This window comes from Rhinatrema bivittatum, chromosome 16 (assembly GCF_901001135.1).
Source record: "Rhinatrema bivittatum chromosome 16, aRhiBiv1.1, whole genome shotgun sequence".
Classification (NCBI taxonomy): domain Eukaryota; kingdom Metazoa; phylum Chordata; class Amphibia; order Gymnophiona; family Rhinatrematidae; genus Rhinatrema; species Rhinatrema bivittatum.
Genome location: NC_042630.1, coordinates 34,362,979 through 34,377,317, shown reverse-complemented (window position 1 = coordinate 34,377,317; position 14,339 = coordinate 34,362,979). Strand labels below are relative to the sequence as shown.

The 14,339-nt window shown below is 52.2% G+C and overlaps 1 protein-coding gene across 6 annotated transcripts in view; it reads right to left on the bottom strand.

Moving 5' to 3' along the window:
* Positions 1 to 1,511: 1,511 nt before the first annotated feature.
* Positions 1,512 to 14,339, bottom strand: part of LOC115077939 (death-associated protein kinase 2-like) — a 31,103-nt gene continuing 18,275 nt past the window's right edge. For 4 of the 6 annotated variants that reach the window (XR_003853006.1, XR_003853005.1, XR_003853008.1 and 1 more), the window contains exons 5-14: positions 14,033 to 14,254; positions 8,905 to 9,043; positions 8,662 to 8,791; positions 7,859 to 7,907; positions 7,495 to 7,521; positions 6,537 to 6,689; positions 5,460 to 5,505; positions 3,325 to 3,415; positions 3,023 to 3,106; positions 1,512 to 2,558 (exon numbers count right to left, since the gene is read on the bottom strand). Coding sequence is in view for 2 of the 6 variants with exons in the window: in XM_029580385.1 (XP_029436245.1) it covers positions 2,478 to 2,558; positions 3,023 to 3,106; positions 3,317 to 3,415; positions 5,460 to 5,505; positions 6,537 to 6,689; positions 7,495 to 7,521; positions 7,859 to 7,907; positions 8,662 to 8,791; positions 8,905 to 9,043; positions 14,033 to 14,254 (1,030 nt within the window). In the remaining 4 variants the exon portion in view is untranslated. Of the gene's footprint in view, positions 2,559 to 3,022; positions 3,107 to 3,316; positions 3,416 to 5,459; positions 5,506 to 6,536; positions 6,690 to 7,494; positions 7,522 to 7,858; positions 7,908 to 8,661; positions 8,792 to 8,904; positions 9,044 to 14,032; positions 14,255 to 14,339 lie in introns of all 6 variants that reach the window. The other 2 variants (XM_029580385.1, XM_029580384.1) reach the window with 2 other exon arrangements.

The window sequence follows — 14,339 nt, the reverse complement described above, 5'->3', positions numbered from 1 at the left end:
CTTTGTCAAACACCTTCTGAAAATCTAAATACACTACATCTACCAGTTCACCTTTATCCACATGTTTATTAACCTCTTCAAAAAAATGAAGCAGATTTGTCAGGCAAGACTTCCCTTGGGTAAATCCATGTTGACTGTGTTCCATTAAACCATGTCTTTCTATATGCTCTACAATTTTGATCTTGAGAATAGTTTCCACTATTTTTCCCGGCACTGAAGTCAGGCTCACTGGTCTATAGTTACCCGGATCACCCCTGGAGCCCTTTATAAATATTGGGGTTACATTGGATGTTTTTAATGATAGGTTACAAATTTTAACTAATAGATCTGAAATTTCATGTTTTAGTTCCTTCAGAACCCTAGGATGCATTCCAGGTGATTTGCTACACTTTAGTCAGTCTGGCCTACTACATCTTCCAGGTTCACAGTGATTTGGGTCAGTTCGTCTGACTCATCACCCTTGAAAACCATCTCCGGAACTGGTATCTCCCCAACATCCTCATTAGTAAACACGGAAGCAAAGAATTCATTTAGCCTTTCCGCACTGGCCTTATCTTCCCTAAGAGCCCCTTTAACCCCTCGGTCATCTAATGGCTCAACTGACTCCCTTACCGACTTCCTGCTTATATATTTTTAAAAAGTTTTTACTGTGAGTTTTTGCCTCTATGGATAATTTATTTTGAAATTCTCTCTTAGCCTGTCTTATCAATATTTTACATTTAACTTGCCAACGCTTATGTTTTATCCTATTTTCTTCAGATGGATCCTTCTTCCAATTTTTGAATGAAGATCTCTTGGTTAAAATAGCCTCTTTCACCTCACTTTTTAGCCATGCGGTAATCGTTTTGCTTTCCTTCCATCTTTCTTAATGTGCCGAATACATCTGGACTGCGCCTCTAGGTTTGTATTTTTTAACAATGACCACGCCTCTTGCACACTTTTAACCTTTGTAGCTGCACCTTTCAGTTTTTTTTCTAGCTATTTTCCTCATTTTATCAAAGTCTCCCTTTTGAAAATTTAGCACGAGAGCCGTGGATTTGCTTACTGTCCCCCTTCTGGTCATTAGTTGAAATCTGATCATGTTATGATCACTGTTGCCAAGCGGCCCCAGCACCGTTACCTCTCTCACCAAATCCTGCGCTCCACTGAGAATTAGATCTAAAATAGCTCCCTCGCTCGTTGGTTCCTGAACCAAATGTTCAATAAAGCTGTCATTTATTCTATCCTGGAACTTTATCTCTCTAGCAGGTCCTGATGTGACACTTACCCAGTCAATACGGGTAATTCAAATCTCCCATTATTACTGTTTTGCCAAATTTGTTAGCTTCCCTAATAGCATTTCATCGTCCATCTGATCATTTTGGCCAGGTGGACAAGAGTATACCCTTATCACTGTACTCTTCCTCAGTACACATGGGATTTCTACTGTGCACTTAGTCACCTGCAGGATCAACAAAGTGCCATCCCTCTCTACCAAGTTGATCCACCCTATCACCCCCCCCCCCCGCCCCCAATACATTGAAAAGGCACAAATACTCTTTAGGACTAATTTCTTGTCTTGTTAAAACATGGTAACAAACTTAAAAAAAAAAGAGAGAGTAAAAAGTTATAGCATGAGAACATTCCTTGCAGGTATTATTATTAACATTCGTGCATGCGAGATGGGGGTGGACGGTTGGGGGAGGAGAGGTGCTCCGGAGCACTAGTCTGCTGTCTTTTGCCAAGTCTCCTCCTCCCACTGCATGCTGGGATGCGTAGTTCTGCCTCTCTAGCTGGCCGGGTGAGGGGGGAAAGAGAGAGAGAGAGAGAGAGACTCCTCTGTCAGCTGGCCAGAACTGCTGCTGGATCTCTTCCACTTCCAGTTGCATCACATTCACAGAGAGTGGACTGGCGTGGAGGGATGCCACCATCAACGTAGGCTCGAACTCTTCTTCCCCCCTCCCCTCAAAAGGCAGAGCGGCTACCGCACGCCCACAGATTATTAATGGGGCCCATGCACGAGGCATTTGTCCTCTGGAGTAAAAAATGAGCAGAAAAACCCTTCCCAAAACATCCAGCCCATTGCATGGGGACAGGGCATATGGCTTACGCCAGTCCATGAACAGCAACCCTGGCTGACCCTGCCCAGTTCGCAGTTTCCTTGTCACATTGGGCGCGTTGGGACCTTCTCGCCTCGTTCCTCTCTGCCCCGGGGGCTGGGCAAGGATTTCCGTTTACTCCTCCTCCCTTCCGGAGCAGCTCAGATCCTCCACGGCCGGGACAGAAGGACCCAGCAGAGCCCGCACGCGTTGACGTCTCCCATCGGGGGTGCAACTCGCCGCCCCCCCCCCCCCAAAAAACAGTTCGCCTGGAACTGTCTCCAGATGCTCCCCCCTTCTCCCTGGAATCCATTATTTTGTCGGGTCCCTGTGCGTCCTCCCCCAGCCCAGAGCTGCGGTCGGGGCCCGGCGCACTGGGACAGGTGGCGACGGCCAGTGTCACGAACAGCTGCTCAAACGACGACGCAGCAGGGTCACGGGGCTGCTCGTCTCCTCCTCCTGATCGCTCTCACACTGCCTCTGTCAGGATTAAAGAGGAGGGGGGGGGGGGAGGGGCAGATATTAGGTGGTGGATTGAAGATTGTCATCCCTACACTCGCTCATCTAGAGCCTTCCACCTGCTCCTACACCCCCCCTACACACATCGCTCCTCACACCCCTCCCTCCACAAAACACATCATGCTCCTGGTCAGAATCCTCGCTCTCGCTCTCTCTCTCTCTCTCATGGACCTACTCTCCCTCTTCCTGGATGTTGAAGCAGGAGGATCAAAGACTGAAGGAGCACAGAAATTACCTTCCCTGACTGTGATGGCGGAGGAGGTGGTGGCTACGAACCAGGAAAACCAAGGGTTCAAATCTCACTGCCAGGCCTTGTGACCTTGCCCACGTCACCTCCCCCTCCCTTGCCTCCTGCATCCGATCGTAGCTCGCCTTGCGCTCATGGACCATCAAACCTAAAAGGGGACGACTCGCCTTGCACTCACCAGGTTCTCCTCATCCTTCCGCTGGGCGCAGAGCAACCTCAAGCGACACAGCCGGTTACAGGCAGACACCATGTTGTAGGAAAGCTGGGGGGGAGTGGGGGGGGGGGGGGGGAGAGAGAATCCACACAAGAAAAGTTCGGACAGGTGAGCAGCGAGCGGCCGGGGCCCATGACAGCGCGCTCCCTACGTGGAGATGCGGCTCTCGTTTCCCTAAGCAGCGCGGCAAAGCCCAGGACCGGATGAGCACATCCCGAACAAACGGGGCTGCCTGCATCCCACAGCCCCTTGCAAAACCTTCTCACCTTCCACTTTCCGGCGGGCGTTGAATTTTTTGAAATTTTTCATGTTTATGGAGGAGCGGCTCCGGTTCACGGCTTGCTTTCTGTTCAACGGCTGCAAATAGAAAAAAAGAAAAAGAAAAATCCAGAGAATGTGAGAGGTGGGGGGCAGCTGTCATAGGCCCCTCTCCCTCACAATTTACCACAGGCTTGCCAGCCAGCGACGTGGTCTTACCAGGAGGCTAATCCAGTCCTGGTTTTACCCTTAGACTGCCTGCAGGAAACCTGAACTACAGTTCCCAGCATGCAGTGGATGCAAAACCAGGGCCAGGTCAGACTATCAAAGGGGGGGGGGGGGGGGGGGCGAGGAGTCAGTTTACTGGCAATTGGGATGTCAAATTCCAGGTCACAAGGGACAGGCTGATCCCATTCTGCTATTACCCCCAGTGCATCTTGGAACTTGTAGCTAACTGCATTTCTTGGAGACATTGGAACTACAAGTCCCAAGATGCCCGGGGGGGGGGGGGGGGGGCTAGAGCCAAGACAGGCTCAGCCTGACCCTCCTGGTACAAAACTTGATAGCTGCTCTACCTGCCAGCACTGGAGCAGTAGTAACCTCGCCAGGCCTTCTAACTAACCCCAAGCTCTCAGGGACACTGCCACCATCACCACTCATCATTCCTATTGCGCTACTGGTCCCTGCTCCAGGGAGCTTACTATCTAATCAAGGCACAGAAAAGAGAAACAAGAGGCATCCAGAAGCCTATGGCCATAAAAATCATGGTTAAACTCAACAAGACTATCAGGGAGAGCCAGGGTTTAAGAATGGGAAAACAGCCTCATAAAACACCCTGAGCCAGACCCCGTTTTTTATATTTAAAAAATAAAACCTCGCTTGGCGTTTTGGGACTTGTAGCTTTGCACCAACTAAAAGCAGGACTACAGTTCCCAGAATACTCTAAGGTGGTGTCACGAGGACAATTTTCAAAGCATTAAAAAAGAAAAAAAAAAAAAGTTTTACCTGCATTTATCGGCTGGACGCAAAATCACCCTCCCCCCCCGCCCGCCCCACGTGGCTGAAATTCCGCGCTTTGTCCCGCGCCGCACGCTGTGCTCTCAGCCAAACCAAGCGGAGATGTTCTACGGCGCCGTGTGGCCGGTCAGCGCTTTCAAACCTACCCACCCTACTTTACTAGGAAAAAACAAAAAACATGGCATGAGCAGCGCCACCTGCTCCGTACCCGTGACAACTCGCAAAGCCAGAGTTACCGCGCAGAACCCTGGAGGTAAAAAAGTACAAGTGGTCTTTGTCCCAACGCTGATAGTTCAAAAAATTGACTCTTTAAAGACCAGAGCTGGCTCAGACTGGTCCCCGGTTGCTCATATCTGACCTCCACCATGGGCCAATACAGTAAAATTGCGGGAGAGTGGGCGAGCACCCGCTCTCCCGGCGTGCGCAAAAGCCACTCTCCTGTGCGCGTGATTCAGTATTTTAATTTATTAAAATTAGGGCCGGCAGTAAAAAGAGGCGCGGCGGCTGTCAGCGGGTTTGACAGCCGACGCTCAATTTTGCCGGCGTCAGTTCTCGAGCCCGCTAACAGCCACAGGTTCGGAAACCGGACGCCGGCAAAATTGAGCGTCCGGTTTTCAACCCGCGAGCCAAGGGCCTATTTCAATTTTTTTTTTTTACTTTTTTTAAGTTTCGGGACCTCTGACTTAATATCGCCATGATATTAAGTCGGAGGGTGCACAGAAAAGAAATTTTTACTGCTTTTCTGTGCACGTCCTCAGCGCCGGCAGAAATTAACGTCTACCTTTGGGTAGGCGCTAATTTCTGAAAGTAAAATGTGCGGCTTGGCTGCACATTTTACTTTCTGTATCGCGTGGGAATAACTAATAGGGCCATCAACATGCATTTGCATGTTGTGGGTGCTATTAGGTTCGGGGGGGGGGGGGGGGGGTTGGACATGCGTTTTGGATGCACTATTACCTCTTCTGAATAAGGGGTAAAGCTAGCGCGTCCAAAACGCGCGTCCAATCGCGGGTTAACAGTGCGCTCTGCCGAGGCGCACTGTACTGTATCGGCCTGCCATTTAGGAAAAGGGGGGGGGGTGACAAACTGCCTTATTTCACAGGATACAGCGTGCAAAAGCTCAAACCTTGATCCATGGGTGCACCAGACACTCGTCGGCTGTCATTCTGTCCCTGAAACGAGAAGGGACCGGGGTGACTAAATGGGGATTTTCGTATTCGCATCCGATGGGCTTTATCGCGTGGTCCCCCCCATGCAATTAGACTAGGAAGGTTCATCAGGACAGAAAAATATTATGTAGAATCCCCAGGAAAATCACATCTCATATTTTTTTTTAAAAAAAGTCTCCACCAAGACCCTGCCTTCAACGAGTTTCGACACCCGAGGGTCTGCATCAAAGGGCAAAGAATAACACGGCCAGGAAACACTCTACAGGTGCACCATCAGCTGAAAAGGTAACCATCTGTGCCCCCTCGTCCATTTGGTTAATTATGGGGAGAGAGGGGGAGGGGAATATCTGGGCTCCCTGAACCTTCCTGTGCGTTTATCTGGCGATTTTTTTCTCCTCCAATCAAAGCCATGGCGGTCCTGGGCCGGGGTCGTGCAACGGGGCTCCCTCTGGAATCCTGCAGTCATGAGCCCTGACTCCAGCCACTAGATGTCGCCAGAGCGCGAGGAATGGGACGGCGGGTGCTGCCTCTGCGGCATCCCAGCCCTCTCTGATGCAGGGAGCGGATACTGGGCCCAGGAATGAAATCTAGGCCCTCCGCACTGCCGCTGAGTCACCGAGCCAGCTCATGAACTGTTTCCATTACTGTCATACGAATTCTCAAAGCCCTCTGTGACATTTTCATGGGGCTTCTACATTTTTTTTTTTTTTTTGAATCTGTCATCCAGATTAGCTCCGGAATGACATTTGTTTTTTCTTCCTTTCCTCGTTTGGCAACTTGTGGTCGGCAAGGACAGGCTGAGCCAGTCCAGATTTCACTCCCCACTCCCTCCCGTTTGCAGCTACAGATTTGTAGGTCCTACTCCTGCTTTTCTTAGAGAAATTCTGCTGGCTCCTTCCGGTTGACGGCATCTTCTGGATGCCCCTCTCTCTTCCGCAGAGTCACCCTGTACCCTGCTCCACGCTCCTGCGCTCTGACCCACCTCTCTCCAAGTCCACCCCCACCCCCCACCCCCCCCGGGGCAGGTGACCTACTTGGGCTCCTTCATGAGAAGCTCCCGGATGAAGTCCTTGGCCAGCTCGCTGGTCTGCTTGAAGTAACGCTCATCAAACTCGTAGTTGCCGGACACAACGTTGGTCAGCGTCTCCGAGTCGGTCTCCCCCTGAAAGGGGGACATGCCACTCAGCCTGTAAGGGCGACACATAAACACAGGCACGATGCCGCTCAACTCAGAAGGGGAGAATGCCCATCGAGAAAACCCTTTGCAGGGCCATCATCATCATCATCATCATCAAGCCGCAGGCCTTGAGAATCACACTCGCAGCCACCTCCCAGCTGGATGCTACAGCGCCCGATTTCGGGTCGGCAGCCTCTAAACCACGTTCAGGGGAGAAGGTGCAATATTAAGATTCTCATCCAACTACAGTTACGCATGGGGCAAGAATGTCGTACCTCGGGCAGACAGCAGAGCTGGGATTGGAACCCACGGGTTGCCAGCCCTCGACTTGCACTCCTGCGCAACCATCACTAACTCTAACCTCACCCTTTGCTTTCCTATGGCTGCAAGGCCCTGCAAGGACCCAGGGAAGACAATGCGGGACTGACCCGGTAGCTAAGCTGACTACCACTGCTGCGACCCACCCTGGAGAAGAGCAGAGCCTGCACCTTGGGGTAAGCCGTGGCTGGGAGTGCACACCAGGCCCTTGGCACCACTGGCACGCTCCCTGGCTCTACGTTACACGGACAGCGGGTTTCAGAATGTGCCCGGTCTGTGACCCAAGAGTGGTTCGGTCCCGTGGGGACCCTCGACTACACCCGGGCAGGAGCGGCCAGGGACAGGGACGAGGGGAGACCAAAGGCCCAAACAGAAAGGAAGACCGAGGGCGCCCCCTCCCCCCCCATCATGGCATGCCGGGCTGCAGCCGCATCCCACTGGGGCCAACAGGCAAAGAGCAGATCAGGCCGGAAGAAAGACCTAAGATGGGTACTTACAGAATGTAGGTGATGACGCCAATGCTCCTGAAATGCACAGGAAACACGTACACTTAGGAAACTGCCAGAATACAGAGACAGCCATGCATGCAGCAAAGAGGCGCAACCCTTCTGTAAGGGGTACTATTGAAGGCCCGTGTGCTGGTCCCGCCGCCGAGCCCCCGCCTTCATCTCGCGCGTGGCAATGAGCTTATAGCCTCTTGGGGGGAACCCTTTTTCCTCTCCTGTCCCGTGTGGTGGAACGACTCGGCTCCCCCGAAATCAGGGAAGAGGGTGGCAGGAAGCCTCGAGATCGGATCACCTGAGTAAGGCCCCCTCACCCCACCCCCAGCTTGGCGCAGAGGAACCAGGGCCGGCGACTTACCACATGTCCGTCGCTGAGGACAGGGGTTCATAGTTTATCACTTCAGGACCTAAAAAAAAAAACGGAGAAAAAAAAATATATAAAACAGAAAAGAAAGAGACAAACCGCATGAGTAGCTTTCTCTAAGTCCCCGTAACTGCTCTGGGAATCTCCCGTCTGCCTGCAAACGTCCCGAGCCGTGAATGGGTCAGGCCAGCCCTACTCCCGTCTGAGGGATCCCCATGCTTTCCGAGGTCCAGGCTACTGCCCACATTTGCTTCCACAGACATCAGTGGAGGATTGCCCACCCTGCTTCTTCCCATTGCTACCTGTTACCTTTCATCTCAACTCTTCCACCCACGCAAAATTTGCTTCAACAAGTGCTTCGCTGGCTGACGAGTGCCCGAGCAGTCCATGACCCATTTTGGACTAAGGGAACACCTCACCCTTCTTCAAGACTTGGCGTTTCCATGGGGAGGACACCCCCAAAGCCGGATCTGGTCATCTCACAGGTCTCTGGGCTATCCCCTTGCTAATTTAGGCTTGGAGCAGTCCTCTGGCTGAGGTAGCCCCTCTGCAATGCTATGAGGCGGTGAAGGCGTGAAAGATTCAGGCAGTTTAAATCGACAGGTGTAGGCTCACGCAGTCAGGAGCAAGCTCCAGTGTGTGAGCGTTTTAAGCTCCAAAGCTACTGGAGCTTGGTTGACCATGCGCCAACTCTTGAGCCTCCCAACGTCTGCCCAGGGGAGAGACACCTATAAATAAACTCACAACGGGGGGGGGGGGGGGGGGGAGGAGGTGACGTGATCCCTGGCTCCTCCTACCGATGTACTGAGGGGTCCCGCACAGGCTCTTGAACGTCACCCCGTCTTCAATTTTTTGGGCCAGGCCAAAGTCAATGATCTTGATCTTGGGTCTGGGCATGTTCTTCTCCAGCAGCATGATGTTTTCCGGCTGGGGGTGGGAACGGAGAGAAAAGAGAGGGGGGGGGAAGAACGGGTGAGAGGTGCCACACGGTGTCAGCTGCCCAGCCCATGTCTCATGGGGGGGGGGTCGTCATGCGTTACCTTCAGGTCGAAGTGGGCGATGTGGCAGGCGTGCATATAGGCCACGCCCTCTAGGATCTGCTCCAGGAACTCGATGGCCTCCGCCTCGCTCAGAGCCTCCTTCTCCGCGATGAAGTCAAAGAGCTCTCCCCCGCTGATGCTGCGGCGAGACCAGAGAGCGCGGGATGAAGCGTTATACCGCAACGCCAGGTAATAATAAGTGCTTGCACTCTCCTGGGCACGGATAAGCCCTCAGAGCCAGTGCACACAGCTGTAATGTAACAACACTGCTACACAGATGGGGAAAAAGAACGCGCTGGAACTGCATCACAATTATAATAAATTAAGTCATTTAGCACATGACGTAGTATAAGGTTTAAGGTTTATTATTATTTATATACCGTTGTCTCAGCATGGCCTTCACAGCGGTTTACATTTTGACACATATGCAATGGAGAAATTACAATCATTTATAAAGATAAAACAACAAAAGTTAAAAGAAGAGATAACTAAAATCTATTAGCTTATTAAAACTATAAAATATATACATTAATATTAAACCAATAAATACTAAAAACATAATTATACATTTCGGGGTAGATTTTCAGACGAGCGCGAACAGCCTACTTTTGTTTGCGCTCCAGGCGCAAACAAAAGTACGCTGGATTTTAGTAGATACGCGCGTAGTCGCGCGTATCTACTAAAATCCTGGATCGGCGCTCGCAAGGCTATCGATTTTGTATAGCCTGCGCGCGCCGAGCCGCGCTGCCTCCCCCCGTTCCCTCCAAGGCCGCTCCGAAATCGGAGCGGCCTTGGAGGGAACTTTCCTTTGCCCTCCCCTTCCCCTACCTAACCCACCCGCCCGGCCCTGTCTACACCCCCCCCTTACCTTTGTCGGGGGATTTACGCCTCCCGGAGGGAGACGTAAATCCCCGCGCGCCAGCGGGCCTGCTGCGCGCCGGGCCGCGACCTGGGGGCGGGTACGGAGGGCGCGGCCACGCCCCCGGGCCGTAGCCACGCCCCGTACCCGCCCCCAAAACGCTGCCGACACGCCCCCGGAACGCCGCGACGACCGGGCCCGCCCCCCCGACACGCCCCCGACACGCCCCCCTCCGAGAACCCCGGGACTTACGCGAGTCCCGGGGCTCTGCGCGCGCCGGGAGGCCTATGTAAATAGGCTTCCGGCGCGCAGGGCCCTGCTCGCCTAAATCCGCCCGGTTTTGGGCGGATTTAGGCGAGCAGGGCTCTGAAAATCTACCCCTTCCAGTATAGATTAAAGGTTTAATAAGGAAGCCACCTGTGGTTGTTGAAATGTAAGCGCTTATCTGTCTCTCATTTTCTGTAGAGGCCATTTTAAAGAGCCATGTTTTTAATTCTGCCTTAAATTTGCTTTTTTTCTTGTTGCATCCTTAATTGAACTGGTAGTGTATTCCACAGTTTTGCTCCCGCTATTGACAGTGCTCTCCCTCTAGCCTGACTAAGGTGTGCTGATCTAATTGTCGGGATTGTCAGAAGTTGAGAGAGCCCCACAGGAGGACCAAGGTAGTAATAGTACAACTCCTTATTTTTATAGTGCTCCTGGACATCTGCTGCGCCGTGGAATGAAGTGTAATCAGGAGATCTTATCACCAGGACCCTGCTCCGCGCAGAATGAATGGCGCCCGCCTTCCGGAACGTTCCCCCCCGCGCGCAAGCGCGCGCCTTGTATCCGAAGCAGATCCCGAAACAGAAGCACAGGGGCGCCTTTCGCTTTGCGGATCGAGGCACAGACCACAGGTAAACAAAGAAAAATCCGCAATCCACCCACCGTTTTCGGGCCCAGCGGGTGGAAGAAGCGGGCCACCGTCAAAGCAGCTGCAGCAGGACAGAGCGCGGGGCGCGTTCTCACCGTGGGCTCCGCACCGACGTTCAACGGGAGCATCCGCCCATCCTGGCCCAGGCCCGCCCCTCCGGGAATGCCTCTTCCGTGCGGCTGGAAGAGCACGCCATGCTTTAAGCTGCGCCGGCGGTACGGCCGTCGGGCCGTCGGGTGGTGCGCTCCGGTCACCGTTTGACCCTGGATTTGGCTCAGAAAATTACCCTCCCTCGGGGTGGCCGGCGTCGTCACCACAAAGCACACGGGGGTTTCCTGCCGCGCGAACTTCGTGGCTAAATTTTCCGTCCCGGTTGGTTTCTCTTCCCAAAGCCGTCGTAAAGCCGCGCGCTCTGGAAGCGTCCACCTGCTCGACGCCCTGCTCTGCGTGCGTGTGCCGGCAGCGGGGGGGGGGGGGGGGAGAAGTACGAGGGAGTGAGCGAGCGGCCGGAAATCCCACGCGCTTCCCCCCCCCCCTAGGCACACGCAGGGAACGCCCCTCCCTCACCTGTGCGACAGGTGCGTCAGCCAGAGATCGGAGGGGGGGCTCTTCCCCTTAAGAACGGAAAGGAAGCCCGAAAGAAGCAAAACTGACATCGGGGGAAGCAGTGGACCGAATCATTTTTAATAGCGTCGGCCAAGGAGAAAGGGGAGCCCCCAGCGCTGCTCACATCACGCTGCCCCGCCCTGAGCTCGGGTTTTTTTTTTACGGCTAATGTTTTATCTTCATTTAGAGGAAGGGGGGAAAGTGAGAAGAGAAATCAGGAGAATGCTGATGGGAGCACCCGAACCCCCGCAGCGCCATCGTCCCTTGGCCCACACACCCTAACCCCCTTCTTCCTCCCCCCCCATGATCCTTTGCCTGCACTTCCCTCCCTTTACTGCTGCTTCTGCCCGAGTCTGCACTTGGGGTTTTTTTTTTTTTGCACCCTCCTCAAAAAAAAATTTTTTTAATGGCCCAATTCCACCCCCCCCCCCCACACACACACACACACACACACGCCCCTCCCGGGGTCTGAAAACACCAGGCCTGAGCTGCAATCGTCAGCCATGCCCGGAAGCACCGCATAGGACGAAGCCAAGAGCCGTGCTGCTGCCATCTCCCCCCCCCCCCCCCCCCTCCAAACCACAGACAGTCGCATCCCTTCCATCAGCTAAAGCAAATCCTCACCAGGTGATCCGGGTACATCCCCCGCCCCCAAAACGCAAGGAGCGGTCCCGCAGCCGATCTGGTGCGACTTCTAAAAAAATACTCAGGGTGGGCAGAGCATGGAAATCCAAAGGGGGGGAAAAATGCAGCGTTCCCAGACTCCCCCCCCCCCCCCCAGTCCGCCAATCCCACCTAGGGAACTTAATCACACTTCAACCTCTCCCTCCTCCTCCTCCCCACCTCTATCAAACCATCATTTCACCTTTTTTATTTCAATTTTTCTTTTCTTTGAGAGAGTGGCCCAGCAGTTCCTTCCTTCTCCTCTTCCCAACTTCCTTTAGTACAGTCACTGCAGCGACGGAAACCCTTAAATCCGGTCACTGGGGGTTGCCATTGCAGGACGCCTGTGATCCCTTCCCTCTCGGAGGCTGTGAGCTCTGCCTTCGCAGCATCCCCAGCCTTCCCGGGGAGAGGAATTCCAGGTCCCTCTGTTCGGCTGTGCACGGCACAACTGGGCGGCCCAGAAAGATTGTTCTCCTAACAAGAATGGTTTGCGAACGCAAGGAAAGATTTCCTCATCTCATTTTACTGGTGCCGAATGGACAAAGGTGGCGATTACTCTTAGCTGGTAACATAGAGGAGGACCCTTTTTGTTACAACAAGGACCCAAAGAATAGGATGGACCTTTCACGTGCTCCGTTGAAACCCAGATCTTCCAATTTCTGTGTCTATGGCTGACATGGGCAGCAGCTCGCTCTGTATGGAGAATACTTTGTTCTAAGGGTGCCTTGCTGTTTTTTGCTTTCCCTATGTTTGATCATTGAGGTTTTTTATTTATTTATTTATTTATTTTAAGTTTTTCTATACCGGCATTCGCGATAAATATCGCATCATGTCGGTTTACAATTAACAAGTAGATAGGGAACAAAAAGGCAATAAATAACATTGATCTAAGTAATAATAATAAAATAATAGTAATGGTAGTAAAAAACATTAAACAAGAGAAGGCTAAGGAATGCAGTTACAATAAAACAAGGGAGTAATATAACTTGGATCAGAGAAAAGAAGCAGGGGTTTAAATATAGATAACAATTTTTTTATACAGTAGGAAGAGACTATCCCAAGGGAAGCAGCAAAGTCTGAGCAGCGATCACAAGGTTGACCAAACCCAAGGTGATGCTTCTCCCAGGCACAAATCTTTTTGGCTCACGAAAGGCATGTGGCTTAATAAGGATTGGCTCGTTAGCTCAGTGTTGCCGTACGAGAGTTCCAGATTCCCTTTTGAGCCTGGCGTCTACTTCCTGGGCCAGCTGGGGGGCTATGGGTGCTGGGTAGGGAGGGAGCGAGCCCGAGCTGTCCCACAACAGCTCAACGCCAATTGCTCAGACTCGGGATGTGCAAGTGCTAGGTTCCAAGGTAAGCTGTAATCTGGGGCCCCTGGCCCCAAGGATGGTCACTGTAATAGCTGATCTAGACAGGAGGGGAAATAAGAGTGGGGGGGAAATCCATAAGCCCATTGTCCAGGAAGACTCATGGTCAACCCAGCCCAACAGGTGCCGGTTCCAATTCCTAAGTAGCTGGAGAAACCCACTGGGAGTCAAAAAAAAGAGTCAAGGAATATCAATAGTTTTTTTTGTAATTTACTGTCTAACTTGTATTGAAGTTAACCTCTCTAAGGAAGAACTCATGGAGAAGTATCTCCCTCAATGCAATCTTTTGAAACAAGAAAATGAAAATCTTCCTGCAAAACCCATGTTTGATGACACTTTGACTATAGACTGATGAAGGAACTATTGCCCTTTTACAGCTGAAAAGAGAATATCATCCTAATAGACGAACGGAACTGACATGCAGCCTGGTCATCTAAAATTTCCCAAATATATACTGTATATGGACTACCACACTGTGTACATCTGGTAAAAGCTTCCCAAGTTGCTCTTGACCACTCATTTTCAACTCATTTCTAGAGACTTCCTTGCCCCTACAAAGCTCTTCCATTCAGGCATACGAATATGCATGAGATGTAATTACACACATTCGGTTCAAAAAAACAGGTTCACTTGTTTGGTGGAGGGAAGGGGGAAGCACCGGGACCAAATTGAGAACTGCTGTTCTAGGCCACCCAAGCTTACTCCTGGTAGACTCACAGTTCTAGGACGAGCACCATCTCGGCTTTGCTGGCGAAGACGTCATGGAGCCTCATGATGTTCGGGTGCTCCAGCTGCTGCAGAATGAATACCTCCCTCTCCACCTGCTCCCGGTCCAGCCCCAGTCGGCTGCCTTTGCACTTCCGTGTCTTGATGAACTTGCAGGCGTAGTAGGTCCCCGAGCTCCTCTCCTGGCATTTTCTCACCACCCCAAAGTGGCCGCTGCATAGACAGGAACAACAGAACCAGTTCACGTAAAGTAGCCTCTGCAGATCATTAAGGAAGGACTGACTAGAGAGGGGACAGG